At 44.0% G+C, this 17,705-nt stretch overlaps 1 protein-coding gene across 1 annotated transcript in view; it reads left to right on the top strand.

Moving 5' to 3' along the window:
- Positions 1–4,208: 4,208 nt before the first annotated feature.
- MTAP (methylthioadenosine phosphorylase) overlaps positions 4,209–17,705 on the top strand; it is a 38,921-nt gene continuing 25,424 nt past the window's right edge. The window contains exons 1-3 of the mRNA XM_022551559.3: positions 4,209–4,369; positions 12,353–12,439; positions 13,631–13,689. Of these exons, the coding sequence (XP_022407267.1) occupies positions 4,337–4,369; positions 12,353–12,439; positions 13,631–13,689 (179 nt within the window). The 5' untranslated portion in view covers positions 4,209–4,336. The remainder of the gene's footprint in view (positions 4,370–12,352; positions 12,440–13,630; positions 13,690–17,705) is intronic.

The following is a 17,705-nucleotide window of genomic DNA, read 5'->3' as shown; positions in this document are numbered from 1 at the left end:
GGAAAACATAGGCAGAACACTCTATGACATAAATCACATCAAGATCCTTTTTGACCCACCTCCTAGAGAAATGGAAATAAAAACAAAAATAAACAAATAGGACCTAATGAAACTTCAAAGCTTTTGCACAGCAAAGGAAACCATAAACAAGACCAAAAGACAACCCTCAGAATGGGAGAAAATATTTGCAAATGAAGCAATGGACAAAGGATTAATCTCCAAAATTTATAAGCAGCTCATGTAGCTCAATAACAAAAAAACAAACAACCCAATCCAAAAATGGACAGAAGACCTAAATAGACATTTCTCCAAAGAAGATATACAAACTGCCAACAAACACATGAAAGAATGCTCAACATCATTAATCATTAGAGAAATGCAAATCAAAACTACAATGAGATATCATCTCACACCAGTCAGAATGGCCATCATCAAAAAATCTAGAAACAATAAATGCTGGAGAGGGTGTGGAGAAAAGGGAACCCTCTTGCACTGCTGGTGGGAATGTGAATTGGTACAGCCTCTATGGAGAACAGTATGGAGGTTCCTTAAAAAACTACAAATAGAACTACCATGTGACCCAGCAATCCCACTACTGGGCATATACCCTGAGAAAACCATAATTCAAACAGAGTCATGTACCAAAATGTTCATTGCAGCTCTATTTACAATAGCCCGGAGATGGAAACAACCTAAGTGTCCATCATCGGATGAATGGATAAAGAAGATGTGGCACATATACAATGGAATATTACTCAGCCGTAAAAAGAAACGAAATTGAGCTATTTGTAATGAGGTGGATAGACCTAGAGTCTGTCATACAGAATGAAGTAAGTCAGAAAGAGAAAGACTAATACCGTATGCTAACACATATATATGGAACTTAAGAAAAAAGAAAATGTCATGAAGAACCTAGCGGTAAGACAGGAATAAAAACACAGACCTACTAGAGAATGGACTTGAGGATATGGGGAGGGGGAAGGGTAAACTGTGACAAAGTGAGAGAGCGACATGGACATTTATACAATACCAAATGTAAAATAGATATCTATTGGGAAGCAGCCGCATAGCACAGGGAGATCAGCTCGGTGGTTTCTGACCACCTAGAGGGGTGGGACAGGGAGGGTGGGAGGGAGGGAGACGCAAGAGGGCAGACATATGGCAACATATGTATATGTATAACTGATTCACTTTGTTATAAAGCAGAAACTAACACACCCTTGTAAACCATTTATACTCCAATAAAGATTTTAAAAAAATAATAAAGATTAGTATTTTGTCACATGTGAAAAGTATATGAAATTCAAATTTAAGCATCCATAAGGTTGTACTGGAATACAGCCAGGCTCATTCAATCAGATATTGTTTATGTTTTTGAGTTTCACACACTCCTCAATTTTTGCCTCTTTGTAGGCAAGGTTTGCAGACCCTTTACCTAAGTGCTGTAACTTTGTTTTATTGTTTCTTACTGATAAGCGTTCAGACTCTGGTGGTAGATATCTTGCTTGTTAAGATAGATAAGTGACAATCTTTTTTCGAAGTTGAAGATGCAGGTGGTATCTGTTCACAGACATGATAACCCCGAAGGCTAGAGTTTTATTGCCTTGTAAAATATATACCAGTTTTGTATCTAATTTTTCCATCTTATTCTAACATTCTCTTTTCTGCTGTTGCAGCATCTTACATCCTCCTTTGAATCAGCTTTGTCATCCTGCTGGTTCCTTTATTAATGAGTTAAATACATCTCTGACATGTGCCAACTATTTATTTGTTTGAATGTTTTTAACTTTCTGAAAACTTAATTTGACATGTTCTTCTAAAATCGATTCTTTTATTAAGAAAACTCTACAGCGGTTGTTGTCAGTTCAAATTACCTACAGCAGGCCAGTCCCATGCTTCTAATATTTGTATGCTCTTTTCTCAAAATGCATAATGATGAAAACTGCTAGAGTCCCCTTGGAAGGGGGATCAATTTGTCTTGAACTCCATGCCCCATACACAAAGAACAAAATAGTGCCTTACAGTCAGCTGGTGGGTGGGTGCCTGTTTTCTGAGAAGTTAAAAAATTGTTTAAATTTTGTCTAGAAATGCTAATTTCTTCCCAGAAATGGCTTATAAATTACATCACTCAAAAAACCAGACCAGACTTGGGACACTGTTCCCTTCACAGACATCACAAGTTCAAGAGCAAATGCTTGAGCCCTGTCCTGAAATTTAAAGTAGAAAAGTCCAGAAGTCCAGTTTAGCCCTGTTAAAAAGAAAACCACAAGCCCAAAATGGCATCACTTGCTTGTGCTAAAAGCCCATGAAACCAAACTTAGACTCAATACCTAACCTAACCGCAGTTTCGACCTTCCTCAGAAATAGTTTGAAATTTTCTGATCAGCACCAATGAGGTAATCTGTCACAAGGGTCCTCTCCATCCATCTCTCCCTCCTCCCCTCCCCCACTACTGAGGAAGAAGAGGCAATATGCATGATAAAACCCTTGCTGGTCCTTTCCATCCAAAAAGATATCCTGGCCTAAAAATAATCATTTCTTTTCTTTTGCTAATAGCTCCCTGCCCCATCCTTCTTCCTATAAAAACCTTCCATTGTGTACAACACTTCTGAGAGCACTCTAGTTCTAGCTAGGTGGGATGCTGCCCTTATGAATTGCCTAATAAAGCTAGTCAGACTTCCAATTTACTCAGTTGAATTTTGTTTTTAACCCTTCCAGGTTTCCAACTCCTTCTTTGTCTAGGGGTCTTGTAATGCTTACAGGATTTAACTTGTTTACAGGGTCTAACTCTCCTCAGGGAGGCGGTGCTGAGTAGAAACTGGACTTGCTTGTCACATTAAAGCACATAAGTTGGTCAAGATCCCCTAATTGTGAAGCAGCCATAAAACCCAAGTATCTGTGTCCCTGCAATGGTTCCCCTCTGAGTAGTGGGCTACCAACAATAGGACAAGCAGCAGACAGGCTCCTAGGAAACTACATTTGGGAGGAACTCCCAGCCTCCTGCTCTTTCAAAGGAGCACCCCAATCTTCTACTTTTATTCTTTGCTATTTCATTTTATGACTTAAAAGAAATAGAAGAAAATTTACATTGCAAGAAAATTTAAACCTAGAGCAAATGATAAGGAGAGAGTGAAAGTCTTTACTGTTTAAGTGAACAGTATACAGGAAGCACCCAGTGATGTTTTGAATGAAATTATGCTTGCATCGTGTTTCAGTGTTTTACTGCTATAGGGAAAGAGGAAAGTCTACCCTTCCACAGCCATTCTCCCACCCCCAGAGTAATCTGCAAAGTTTCTGTATATCAGAACATCACTGTCACCCAGCATTTTGTTGAAGAGTTTAATCCATCCAGGGAGTTTAAATTGGATTATCCCAGTAGAGAAGGGATGGGGATTTTGAGAGTAAGGGATTATCCCAGTGAAGGGCTGGTATAACGGGGGTGGGGGGTGGGTGACCAGCCAGTGTTGAGTGATGAAGACATGAGTCTGGATTCTGAATCTAGTTGGCTTGGATTTTGGCTGGTGTGGGTAAGGTTAAAGATGGCCCCGGCCCTGTTGACCCAGGCTGGGAGTTAGGTAATATTTTATCCCCTTGAAAGCCTGACCTCAAACAGCCAGTTTGTAGGTCAGAAAGGTTATCCAGCAGCACGTTACTCTGTTTATTTTCTTTTTGTCATCCCTGAGTCTTCGGTCAACCCCTCCCCTGCTCTGTCCCCCACGAATTAACAGAAAGGAGCAAACCCCCGGTTGGGTCACGGTGATAAGAAGAGCCAACCGCGCCCCGCCCCGCCCCGCGTTAGCAGCTGGAGGTAACCTTGGCGAAGAGCCTGTTCCCTCCTCTCCACGATTTTCCCTCCCGCGAGAACTTCTGCACCGAGAATGGGCCTGGTTTTACAGATAAGGCCGAGCTTGCAGCTGAGACGAGGCGGAGCCGGGAGTGCTGCTCTTCTTTCTTTGTAGCGTTCTTGTGATGGTTAACGGAGCTGATTAAAGTGCAAAGCACAGAGTCTGGAACAACATAAGTACTCAATCAGCGGTCTCCATTATTCTCACTATCATGAGCCCGTTAGTTATAACTGGGGGTCGAAAAAAAATCAACGGAGAACCAGAAAGGTCTGCAAACGGGGCGGGACACTGGAACCTCAAATTGAGGTGGGGGGTGGCGGGGGAGAGCCCACACCAGCAGCCAATCCAGCTGTCCCGGGGAGGAAGAGGAGGAGCCACAGCCGCCCCCGGGACCTCGTTGGTCGGCCACGGGCCCAGCGCCTGAAACCGCTTCGCTCCGCCGCTCCACGTCTCCACCCCGCCCGAGGCCGTCGCTCCTTCCTCGCGCAGCCATGGCCTCAGGTGCCACTCCCGCGGCCGTGAAGGTGAGATTAGTCGTTCCGGATGCTGCGGTCCTCCGTGCCCTGTACGATCCCGCTCCCGCTCGGGGGGACCGCGCCTCTGGGCCGCGCGCCCAGCCAGTGCGCCCCCGCCGCGGCGGGGAGGGTCTGAGGCCGGTTAGCCCAGGGGCGGCGAGCGGGGGAGAGGGAACAATTGCAGATTCGTCCCCCAACCTTTGGTCTCAGCTGCATCCGCAGCGCGCAGCGGGTAGGCAAGCAGTTAAGAGAGAGGGACAGCGGACCGGTGCTGCGCCCGCGCCCAACCCTTCCCGAGCACCTTTCTGGGCAGATGCGTCTGGCAGGGGCTAGCGGGTGTGCCAGGTGGGTGGGCACCTGCAACCGCTAAGACGGGCTCCTTGAGCCCTGACCGACTTCAAAGCTTCCGCTCTGACTTGGCTCTCTGCCCGCGGCCCACGTGGGAAAACTGCATGCTTGCTCTTTTGCAAGCTTCCGGCTTTTTTGTGTGTTCTAAACTTAGGCCTTCTCTGCTTTAGGAACTCTTGAGAGTTTTTTACAACACCGAAATGGAGTATAGGAATGCTGGGCCACTCTCTGTTTGGAGGCCTCTGGCTTTAAACTGCTTTGTTGGCAACCTTGAAAGTTAGGGATCAGTTTCCTTGTGCCCTTGGTCCTCACAGGTCTCGGTACAAGGCATCATTGTGCAGTGGGAGCTTTGGCCGGAGGAGGGCACGAGTTCCGAGGATTGCAACAAGTTTCCCTGGGGTTTTGACGCACTTCTTCCTGGTTGATGTCTGGCAGGGAGAGACTGTAGAATTACAGTCCACAGAAATAAACAGGATCAAAGTTAAGATCTCTTCCAGGCTGTTTATGATCAGCTAAAAACTCAGTTGACTTGTTTGGCTTTAGAAATTCTTGGTCGTGAGATAGGAAGGCCCGTCGCCTTTCAAGTCTCTCTCTTGACTCCGCGTTTTGTGTTCAGTTCCCCCTGAAGAAGGCAAATCTCTGAGATCAGTGTGTAATCAACCAGAGTGATTAGCTTAGTAGGCCCTTGCAGCTTTCAGACACTTGATGTCAGGGGGTGGGTTGGGGAGAGTTGCAGTCACATTTAGATACTGTATTCCCTTTGCCATTTTGAAAAGAATCTTGCATTAAACAAATATTGTAGAATGCCTCTTCCTTATCAGTCATGGAGAACAAAGCAGAATTTTTATGAAGCTCTTTTTCATTTCAGTAAAATGGGAACATTACTGCAGGGTTTGCTGGGACGTTAGAATTGTATTGTCTTTCTAGCACATGGCTGAAACTTATTAAATGGTAGTGCTTCTAAGTGAGGGAGATGAGATTAATTTTGAACATCTTTTCTCCAAAAATTACATTATGAGAGGCCACAGTTTTCAGTGGGCAGGCAGGAAACTATTGCCTTTCCTTTACAGGAATACACTTAAAGTGACATTAAAAATAGAGAGCGGTGGTATTTAAAACAGTCTCACTTTAACCTGGTTTTGCATTCTCCCTACCACAGTTTCCCTGTAAAATTAGTGCAGTGCATTTAAGTGCAGAATGGGCACTGTGATCAGAGCCCTGATGTAAATATTGAATGATGTACATTTTTGTTCTTGGCCAGCTGCTGAATATAAAATTAATAGGTACAAATAGTGCTAGGCCTGCCTGCTGATTTCTCTCTTTGGGGTTAGAACAGGTGATAATTTTGCTGTTGCAAATCCATGATTCCTACACCACTTCTGCCAGACTGCTGAGGCAACATCCTATATAGAAAACATGAACTGCTAGTGTCCAGAGCAAAATAAGCTAATGGAAACCATATCCTATCCCCAGATCATAAAATATAGAGCTGGAGTGTTCCTTAAGACCATATAACCACACAAACCTCTTTTTGTGGACATAAAGCTGAGGCCCAGAAAGGTCACCTAAGGAGTCCAGAATTATAGTTGGACCTAGGTAGTGATAGAATTGGCCTAGAGCCTGGCATTCCACCAACTACTTGTTGTGAGCCATTTCTGAAATCTGACATGTGGTCCCTGTGCCCTGTTTTATTCTGTTGACAAAGGTCATGCAGCCTTAAGGAAGGGGGAGTGTAGAGTGTTTTCATGAAGCAAGCTGCCTGCCGAATGCCCAGTGGATACTCTCCCATAGTATTAGTAGCAGCCACTGTCTGGGAGGACCTCAGGGAGACAGTGTCCTCCGGCAACAGCCACGGGCAGTGGCATGCTTGGCCATGCAGAGGGCTGAACCGATCTCTGGCATTCCAGAGGGCTCCTGTAATGGGCCATGGCTCCCCTAGGCAGCTGCCCAGCTTTTACTCTGAGGGATTAAAAATAACTCTTGTTTACATGGTTGCTATGACAAGGAGGGGATATGGTCCCATCATAGTTGGGTAGTGGGCTATAAACAAAATGGTATCAATATTAAGGGGGATGGGCAAGTCTAGACTGTGGAGAACAGGCCTTTGAAACTCTCCTTTTCGATGGCTGAGTGCGGCCAGCAAAGGCCTTCACACTGAAAGTCCTTGAGTGACCTTCAGAAACTGGTGGACAACCCACAGGCCCCAGTCAGAAACCAAATGACCAATGAGCCTTCATTTTTTGCCTAGAGACACAATGCCATTTGGGGTACGACAATTCCTCCCTTAGTATAACTGTCCTGAGCATTGTAGGACATAGAACACATCCTGGGTCCCCTCTCCCCACAAAATGCTGGTAGCACTCCCTCCAGTCATTGTGGCAGCCAGAAATTTCCCCGTGGATTTCCAGGCACCTCTCAGGAGAGCCTCAGCACTGGGTTGAGGACCCGTGGGCTATAAATCCCTGAGACAGAGACCGCCTGGTGAGGAGATGAAGAAGTAGCCAGGTTGGTGTCCTGAGCAGCAGAGAAAAACAGAGATGGGGGCTTTTTTGCTGTTGTTACTTTGAGAAAGGGGTTTGTGTGTGTGTGTGTGTGTGTGTGTGTGTGTGTGTGTCTGCTTTGGGTCTTTATTGTGGTGCGCGGGCTTCATCTTGAGGTGGCTCCTCTTGTGAGGCACGGGCTCTAGGCACACAGGTTTCAGTAGTTGTGGCACGTGGGCTCAGTAGTTGTGGCTCATGGGCTCTAGAGCTCAGGCTCAGTAGTTGTGGCGCATAGGCTTAGTTGCCCCGCGGCATGTGGGATCTTCCCAGACCAGGGATTGAACCCGTGTCCCCTGCATTGGCAGGCGGATTCCTATCCCCTGCACCACCAGGGAAATCCCTGAGGAAGGTTTTTTGATTGTGATTATAATCATGGTATTCTAGTCTGTGCCTCAAAAGCATCTAAAGCAGTAGTTCTCAAAGCCTGTGCTGCATCTGCACCCTTCTGGGAATTTGTTAGAAATGCAAATTCTTGGGCCCTTCCCCAATCCTGCTGAATCTGAAATAGGGAGGTGGGCAGCAAATTGGATTTTCAAGAGCCTCAGTATATTCAGGTACCCGCTAAAATGTGATAACCATTGGCCATGGAGCTTTGAAAAGGCTGGGCATCTGCATTTTTAACAAGTTCCTCAGGTGTTTCTTAGTGAACTAGTTTCCTTGGCTGCTCTCACAACCACCACAAACTGGATGGCATAGAACAACACAGGTGTAGTCGCTTAACAATTCTAGCAGTCACAAGTCCAGAGTGAGTCCTATGGAGCTAAAATCAAGATGTCAGTAGGGCAGGTCCTCTTGGAGGATCTAAGGGAGAATGTTTCCTTGCTTTTTCCGGCTTCTAGAGATCACCAGCGTTCCTTGGCTCTGGGCCCTACATTACATCGCCTTTTCTCCCCCTGCTTCCATCATCACATCGCCTTCTTCCTCATTCGATCTTATTAAAAGGACCCTTGTGATTACATTTAGGGTCCACCCAGATAATCCAGAATCATGCCCCCATCTCAAAATCATTAATCACACAGGTAACATGCACAGGTTCTCGTAATTAGAATGCTGACAGGCTCTCTTGCAGGAGCCATTATTCAGCCTATGATGCTCAGCTAGCCCAGATTTTAGAAATTGATGATCTGGGCCCTAGAGCAAGGGTGCTCAATTATGGCTACACATTAGAACCACCTGAGGAGCTTTAAGAAAAATAACAACTCTGTCTTGCTCAATTAGAATATCTGGAATCTGGGACCTGGGCTTTGGTACTGAAAGCTCCCCTGGGGATTCTAGTATCCAGCAGCTGACCCAGGAGGAGCACCAGGAAGAATCCTATGTTCTTCCACAAGTGAAGGAGAGTGCTACAGAGTACAGTAAGCTTTGAGGAAAATCCTCCTCAAAAAGTCACTGACCACTTCGGGAAGTGAACTGTATATTCAAAGAGGGTGTCTGCCCATTAGAATAATATCTTGACTTTGCAAGGAGAGGTTGGTTAAATTAAAAACTACAGATGTTCTGAACCTGAAGTTATTTTGGATTAGCACTCCCCCCACCAAGACCTCATTTAATTTTAATTACCTTCTCAAAGACCCTATTTCCAAAAACAGTCAAATCCTGCCCTTTGATGATGGCTAATCATCAAAGAAAGGCAAATCAAGACCACAATGAGATCATCTCACACCTGTCAAAATGGCTATCATCAAAAAGTCTACAAATAACAAATGTTGATGGAAGCAACCTAAGTGCCCATGAGCAGACGAAAGGATAAAGAAGTGGTGTATATATACACAATGGAATATTAGCCATAAGAAAAGAATGAAATTCTCCACTTCATGGGGTGCTAGGTTCCTCCATGTAGTATAAAGTGATGGTGAATGGCTGTTGAAACCAAGTGGGGTATGTGAAATCTCCTGTGGCTGGTACCAGGGGAAGTGGACATAGGGTAGGGGTTGGTGTGAACCCTTTTGGCATCGTTGGAAGTAACCATTCTGGCTGGGTAAGCCAACATTTAGATAAAATGCTTACACAGTCTCAGAGAGGAAGTCAAACCATCTCTTCTTTTTGAGGAGTTTGACTTGGTGGTCTGCAAGTGGAAAAGTGTGGGATGAATCAACTTGCTGTTAAAATCTAGCAATGGCCTTGATGGACCAGGGGGTCCTTATTTCAGAACTTTATCTTGTGTAGTGAAGAAGTCCTGGCTGGGCAGAATTGGCCCAGAAATTCCATCTCAGACCTTGAACACTTTTCCTAAGCATTCCTAGGACTGCTTGGACTGAGGGCAATGCCTCTGGCCTAGGAAGCCTGGTAAGTATGCATGAGATCATGCATGGACAGCCCCCTCCCTTCCAAGGTGGTTCACTCAGGTGCCCAGAGTTGCTGTTTCCATGCTTGCTCTGTGACCTTGGTCCAGAACTTGAACTCTGAGGACCAGTTTCTTCATAACATGGAGACAAATTTCTAATAGGTTGTGGTGTTTATCAAGGATTCCAGGGGATACTGGGAGGTAGTACATCATAGTGGTTGAGTATGAAAGACCTGGGTTCCAATCCCAGCTTTGCTCTTTATAATTTGCTCTTTGGACAAATTTCTTTTAAGTTTTGTGTTTCTCTTTCCTCTTTTATAAAATGGGTGTTACACTATAGGGCCCATCTTACAGGGTGGTTGTGAAAATTAAATGAGGTAAGGCCCCTGGAGAACTTGGCCACAGTGCCTGTGACATGTAAATGCAAAGACACAGTTACTTTATCAAGGCAGGTACTGAGTTGACCATTTGAATTTAGAGGCTGGAGGGGAATGACAGGCCACTGGTGCTTGGGAGTTTCGTCCCATAGTTATACTTTACCATGGAGCCAGCAGGTGGCGACATTGCCATATCTTGGCACTGCTGGCCTCCGTCTGCAGCAAGAAAAAGGTTAGGGATTGAGTTCCCTGGTGTGGCTGTACTCAGTTGCTACACTTGTCCTGTGTCCCTTTCAAGATATGGGTTTTGAGAAACAACTTGAGCCAGTTTGACTGGACGGGCTCTCCTGCAGATAACTCCAGTGCCAGAGAACACATCCTGGCCTTTCTGATGAGCTGTAACGGCTCTTGTTTTCACACCCAGTACTAAATATTCCTCACTGAGGGCTGAGTTAGCAGCTACCCAGTGCATGGTCATCATGCAGCCAGAGTGGTTTGGGCTGAAGTTTGGGGCTGCTGAGGGTGGGCTCCAGGGCACTGAACTTCAGCAAGACCCCAACTGGCATTTCTTATTCACTGCTGTGAGGCTGGGCTGGCTTGCCTAAACAGAGGGTGGTTTCAAAACCAAGTCTGGTTTGTTTTGTATATACGAGTCTGAGTCCAGTGTTAGATCCAGAATGCGAGATGCCATGGCCCAGGGGAACGGCCAGAAACAGCCAAGTCAGAGTGGTAGTATTTTTTTAAAAAAAGGAAGCAAAAACACCAGACGTTTCCATGAGTAGTAGAGTCCCCAGAGGGTAGGCTGAGAGTAATTTCAAAGTCAGCAACTCATTTCGGCGGTCTGAGGTGATGACATGGGCTGGACAGTTCATTGCACCCCCTACCCCATCCCAACTATGATCTGTGGTGCTTCGGCCTTACGTGAAATGATAAAATAAAGACACCAGCTAGAGGATGGGTCAGGATTTCATAAAATAGTGCGATTTTAAAAATTTCTACTGAACTGAAATGAATTTAAACCCACTGACTTAAGTGAACACTTCTGTTCATTTGAAAACTGCAGTCCTGTATTGATTAGTCTTTACCTACAATGTTAAGTTGTAACAAAGAAAAATGTTGACTTGCTGTAGAATATGTAACCTGCTGTGGTTTCAACAATGTACCACAAGGTGGCAGCAACTTCAAAAACTGGTTTAGCCACTTGAAGTCGTGGGATGCTTTCCAAGTACTAAATCATGTAACCTGCCTTTCTTTGTAAAAATCTTACTCAATCGCCCTTTTTCTTATTTTGTTGATTTATTTTTCTAGGAAATAGGGCCAGAGAGGTAACTATTTTACCACATACTAGTATAAATCAACTGTGTAACCTGATCTCAAAATTATTTAATTCAGATGTTCAGTTAATTTTTAACTTTGGAGTTTTGTTCTCAAGGAGCTACTTCCGCTGAGTAGAAATTTTACTCAAGTGACAATAGATTTAAAGCTGTTCATTGAAAAAAAATGCTCAGGTGACTTTTTATTAGGTTTCTAGTTCATCTCTGTAGCCTGTTGCTGACAATTTAAATAGTATTTTTCCTTTAGGAAGTATCAACTCAGGGAAACCTTCCTAATGATTTCAGTTATTTCATTTTTAGTTAACAGTTTAGTTAATATATTTAGTTACCTTTGTAATTGTTTTTGTTCAGGTGTCTTAATCATCAAATTAGATTAACTCTATAGGTTAATATCAGGGTTTTTAGACTCAGATTACTTCCTGAAGACGAGGACAATTAAGTTAATGTCTGGAAAATGCAATAAGACACTTGAAAATAATTTGGAACTACAGACCTTTGAATTACTTACATTTACATGTATATGAATGACAGTTGGAGTTCATAAATATAGAGGCTAACTTTTCATGCTATTCCAGATTCCTCTATCTGTGATCCCTTACAGCTCTGATTTTAGTGGCATAGGAAAGAAAATCTCTCGTTTCTTTATCAAGTGCAGTAATGAGGAGAAATCCTTACCAAATGGAAATGCTGAATATTTTCTATCCTAGTTGTTTTTTGAACATTTATTCCATCACGCATTTAGTAGAGATAATAAAATTGGTTAGAAAGTACTTTCTCCAACCATATTTACCTATTTTTAGGTTTGGCTTTATGATTTAAACTAGTTGAAGTACGTTTCCATGCTAATTTGTTATTTAGATAGTCAGCAAAAATGTGATTTAGTCCGAAAAGGTGACTCATGCTTTGGTTATTTCTGGAATATAGAAGGCTTTCGAATGTTTGCTGAATAAATGATTGCTTTTCAGGAATGTTCAGATTTTTAAGATAACTAGGGCTTACCAGGAATGGAGAAGAGCATATGAGTATGGATAAACGAATTTGCTTAAAATAATGATTTTGTTTCTACTGCAAACTGATCAAATGTGATATCTTTTTATTGTCTCCTTCAGATTGGAATAATTGGTGGGACAGGCCTGGATGATCCAGAAATCTTAGAAGGAAGAACCGAAAAATATGTGGACACTCCATTTGGCAAGGTTAATATCCAGTTAGTGGAGACATACTAGCTTTTTTCTTTCTCCTTGCTGGCTTGATTTTTAAGTTAAAAAATTTTTTTAAATTGCTTTTGTCTTGGCAGCACAGGGCTGCCTGCCCCAGGCTGAGAGAGGCCAGGAGTTTCTGTTACTGGGCTCTGCCAACTGAGACAGTATCCCTGAGATTGCCTTGGACTTGACTACTGAGAACATGGCTTTTAAATGTGTACAAATAATTTCTTAATTATATCCCTAGAAGCCAGATGCTCATTTCAAACACAGGAACTGTACTCTCCAGATCACTGCATTCAAATCAGCTTCTAATTTGGGGCCTATCGGTCATACCACAGTCTTTAACAAATGGGAGGAAATATCTAATGGCCTTTTCTTAGTAAGCCCTGGCCCAAAGGGGGATTTTGGGGGAATGAGAACACAACTGCATAACTGAATTGGAAATAAAACACTCCTCCTTTTCTATTAAAAGGAGGCTGTTTAGTTCTCCCAGCTAGGGTGAGGGTGTCTGCCTTCTCCTAACTCCATAGGGCTACTTCCAAATACTGTGGTTCCTCTGATCCTCCTATGAAGATCCCTGTATTTGGCAATCCCAACCAAACCCTCCTTTTCAGCCAAGTCCTTAGATTTGATCCGGTATCCTCCAAGTCCTGCTGTCAGCTTGTTCACTTCTTAGCCTCATGTTTTCTTAACCTCCTAGGTTCTCAGACTTTTTCCTCCATTACCAGAGGTCATCTTGTGGCCTTCTTAGACCTGGTTAACACAGCAAACGGTTCCAGTGCTGAGTTCTTAAATTCCCTGATAGGGGCCTCCTATTCCTTTTGCATTCCACTCTCACACCTGTTCTTGAACCTGCTAAATAGCCTTGACACATCTGTGTATGATCAGTGTGGCGTCAGAGTCCCCAGGGGTGCTTGCTACAAATAGATCTTACTAAATGGTTCCTACCCACGCATGCTTCTAAGTCTTACGAATCTCTGTACTGGTAGAGAGGGTTCAGTAAATATTGAGTGACTAAGCTGATCCATCAAATCTAGACTCTTTTACTTCTTTGAAATATACCCTCAGACCCCAAGTTTCTATGAATCCTACTACAGATGAACAATTGAAATGGCAGCTTTTTGATTGTTTCTATATGTGTTTTTAAATCACTGACTTGTAACCATTTTTCACTGTGTGCAGCCTTCTGATGCCTTAATTTTGGGGAAAATAAAGAATGTTGATTGCGTCCTCCTTGCAAGGTAACGTATTTCAAGCTTTTGAATGTTACTACTAAAGAACATTTTAAATTTAACTTAAATTGTGAAAAGAGTAATGATGCAGGTATGAGTTTTTAATGTGTTGGTGGAGCCATAGCATCTGAGTCATCTTTATCACTTACAGTTTCAGGGTAGGTTTTACTGACTTTGGAGATTAAAGATCTTGCCTATCCCCCCTTAGGTTGAGAAAATGTTTAGAACAATCCAATGAGTGATGCAACGATTTGACTAAACTTGAAGCTCTGCTTTCAGTTCTAGCTGCAAGAGGAAATGTTTTCTTTTGTTCTTTTCTGTCTTTTATCTTCTAGTTAACAAGATCAAGAAAAACTGCTTCATTCATGACCCCTTGTGTAGTAATAGTTCTAGATTTGTGGGGAGTGGGTTTCGGGTCACTGAAGTGGGTTCTCGGTGGTGTCTACACCCTTATTGCCTTGACAAGGCTTGTGCTGTTCCCTAAAGAGAAGAGCAAGTCATTTTTTCACAGTTAGAAATTAGTCAGACTGCATGTATTAGCTTTCTATTGCTGCATAACAAATGACCACAAATTTAGCAGACTGAAATAGCATACATTATCCCACAGTTTCCAGGTAACCTGAGTGTGGGCACAGCTCATCTGGGTCCTCTTCAGGGTCACACAAGTATATATTGTGTCACATGGGTATATTTAAGTGCTTGTTCTTATCTGGAGCTCCAGGTCCTCGTTCAAGCTCATGTAGGAGTTGGCAGAACTCAGTTCCTCAGGGTTGAAGGACTGAGGCCGTCAGCTCCTAGAGGCTGTCTATGTTCCCTGCTTTGTGGCCCTCCCCGTGGGCAGTTCACAAGACAGCAGCTTGCTGCTGCGAGGCCAGCAGGAGGGCCAGGTACTGCATGCTGGCAGGCTGGGGCCTGATCATGGGAGTGACTCCCAGCACCTTCCGCTGTGTTCTGTTGGTTGGAAGCATCTCAGGTCCGCCCACAGTCGAGAAGGAAGGAATTATTCAGAGCATGAAAATGAAGACCACCCTAGGGTCTGTCTGCCACACTGCATTTTTGAAACGGAAGTGGCTTTGCTGAGTCCAGTAAAACTAAATTTTAGTTCTAGATGGTCGCATAGGGTTGATTTCAGGCAACCTTCTTTGTTGGTCTGTGGTCACTGCTGGAGAAACGCTTAATTTTTTCCAGACTGTAAGAGAAAATGGTTCGTGTTGTAGCCCCATGGTGAAGGTTTTATACTCTTGCCAGCTGAAATGAAGTGTGTCGGACTGTGAACCACTTCATGCAGTGGTTCTTAACTCCTTTTGATATGTGAATTTCTTTTGAAAATCTAATCAGAGATTTGGAGACCAGCCTTAGAAAAAATGCATGTACAGTAGTCCCCTCTTATCCACGGTTTCAGTTACCCATAGTCAACTGTGGTCCAAAAGTATTAAATGGAAAAGTCTAGAAATAAACAATTCATAAGTTTTAAATCTTGTGCCATCCCACCCCCTCTGCTCGGGTCAGGAATCATCCCTTTGTCCAGCATATCCACACTGTGTACACTACCCACCTGTTAGTATAGGAAAAAAACATAGCATATATAGAGGTCAGTACTATACGCAGTTTCAAGCAGCCACAGAGGGGTCTTGTAACGCATTTCCTGTGGATAAGCGGGGACTACCATACTTTCTGGGCATTCATGGACTTCTACCTTCTGAGAGGTCGTTTATGACCTTGGGGTAAAAACCCTCATATGCTAATGCTTGTCTGCAATTATGTACAAATTATTTCCATATTCTTAATTCTGTTGTTGGTGAAGAAGAGACATTAAAGTTTATTTCAAAATATCAATATGGAATGATACAAGGGATATTGGATAGCAACCCTGTGGTGCAGGGTTTTTTATTATCCATTTTACAGATCAAAAAAAAAAATTGGGGGCTGAGAAAGCTGAGTGATTTTGATGAGGTCACACAGCTAGTAAGTGGCAGACCTAGGATTTGAACCCAGGCAGTTTTACTTCAAAGCCCAAACTTTTAATCATTATCGTACAAAGTGAGATTTTTGTGTGTTGTTACTTCCTTGAAAGCCTGTTCCTATATTATCACATGTGAAGACCACTGGTCTCTTGACACTTAGCCTTCCTGTGGCAGAACATTACCTGTGATGTTCGTACTTTTTCAAACAGCTCAGGATAATTTTAACTCTCTGTGAAATACTGCTTATAAATATACCCTCTAACGTGTGAAGTTTTAAAAATAATTTTAGAAATCAAGTTCCCGTTACTGGCTGTTTCCTGGCACACTGGGTGTGTGTGTGGGGGTGTGTGAGAGAGATGGGGGAAAGAGTGTGTGTGTAAGTACTCAGTTTTTCATCCAACAGATTGAACTACTCATATGGCAAGTCCAGTTCTAGGTACCAGCAGGGAAGACAGATAAGGGCCTCACCGTCTCAGGGCTGATGCTAGTGGGAAGGATGGACACCGAGAAGGAAATATATAGTTTGAGTGGCCAATAGGTGCCAGAAAGAAAAATAAGGTCAGGGGGTAGTGATGTGATGGAGAAGCAGTGGTCGTGGAAAGCACTCCTCTGGGGAGGTGATGTGGGAGCTAAGCAGCGAGGCCAGTGAGGCTGAGCCCCGGTGGGAAGGGATAAAGGTAAGGACTGACGTTGCTGTTTGTAGGCTGGGCCCAGATGATACGAGCGCCATGGCAGAGTGTTTGTATTTTGTTTGAAGCGTGACACGAAATCATTAGCGGTTGTGTTAAGTGTGCTGGGGCTGCCATAACAAGGTGCCACAGACTGAGTGGCAACAGAAATTTGTTTCCTCACAGTTCTGGAGGGTAGAGGTCGGAGATCAAGGGGTCAGCAGGGTTGGTTCCTTCTGAGGTTGGGAGGGAAGGATCTGTTCCGGGCCCCTCTCTTTGGCTTGTACCTGACTGTCTTCTCCCTGTATCTTCACATGTTCTTCTCTGTGTATGTCTGTGTCTTTTTATAAGGACGCCATTCGTGTTGGATTAGGACCCACTCTAATGACTTCATTTTAACTTAATTACCTCATTAAAGACCCTGTCTCCAGATATGGTCACATTCTGATGTACTGGGGGTTCGGATTTCAGCCTAAGAATTTGGAGGGGACATAATTCAGCCCATAACAGTAATGATGAGTGAGGTGATCCATTCTTGGACCATACCTGCTGATGTCAACATAAACAACTGGGAAATCTAATATTTTAAATGTTTCATTAATTTCTTTGGGTGATCAGGCAGAAAAGAATAGAGAGATTAGACTGGAAACTTGAGTTTCTATTTTGGGTGTTTCTTCCTTGGCACCTCTTGTTTTCTGTGTCATGGCTTATGAGAGACCAGATGCCTCAGATTCTGGGGTGTTGGTGCCCCACAGGATAGACATGGCATATTTTCCTGGAGAGTGAATTCTAAGTAAGCTCTTACCTACTCTTGATAGGAAAGTAAACTATGAAATGTACATTGAATCTGCACTTTATTTATTTTTATTTTCGGCTGTGTTGGGTCTCCGTTGCTGCGTGCAGGCTTTCTCTAGTTGCGGCGAGCAGGGGCTACTCTTCATTGTGGTGTACGGGCTTCTCATTGCAGTGGCTTCTCTTGTTGCGGAGCACGGGGTCTAGGCGCGTGGGCTCGGTAGTTTTGGCTCTTGGGCTGTAGAGAGCAGGGTCAGTAGTTGTGGCGCATGGGCTTAGTTGCTCCGCGGCATGTGGGGTCTTCCCGGACCAGGGCTCGAACCCATGTCCCCTGCACTGGCAGGCGGATTCTTAATCACTGCACCACCAGGGAAGTCCCGAGTCTGCACTTTAAAACCACATAGTTTATACTTAAAGTAGGCTGGTTATTGCCTGGCCTGTTCTCACTCTTCCTCTGCCAAGGAAAGCATTTTGGTGGGAAGGGCTGGAAGGCACTGCTGTAAATGAGTTTTCTTTTCCAAGAGTATTAAAAATGCCCTGCTCGGGCTTCCCTGGTGGCGCAGTGGTTGAGAGTCCGCCTGCCGATGCAGGGGACACGGGT

The sequence above is a fragment of the Delphinapterus leucas genome, chromosome 6 (assembly GCF_059928025.1).
Source record: "Delphinapterus leucas isolate spDelLeu-1000000601 "Yukka" chromosome 6, BTC_Dleu_Yukka2, whole genome shotgun sequence".
Taxonomy (NCBI): Eukaryota; Metazoa; Chordata; class Mammalia; order Artiodactyla; family Monodontidae; genus Delphinapterus; species Delphinapterus leucas.
Note: the sequence above shows the minus strand (reverse complement) of the source record. Positions and strands in the feature narration are given on the sequence as shown.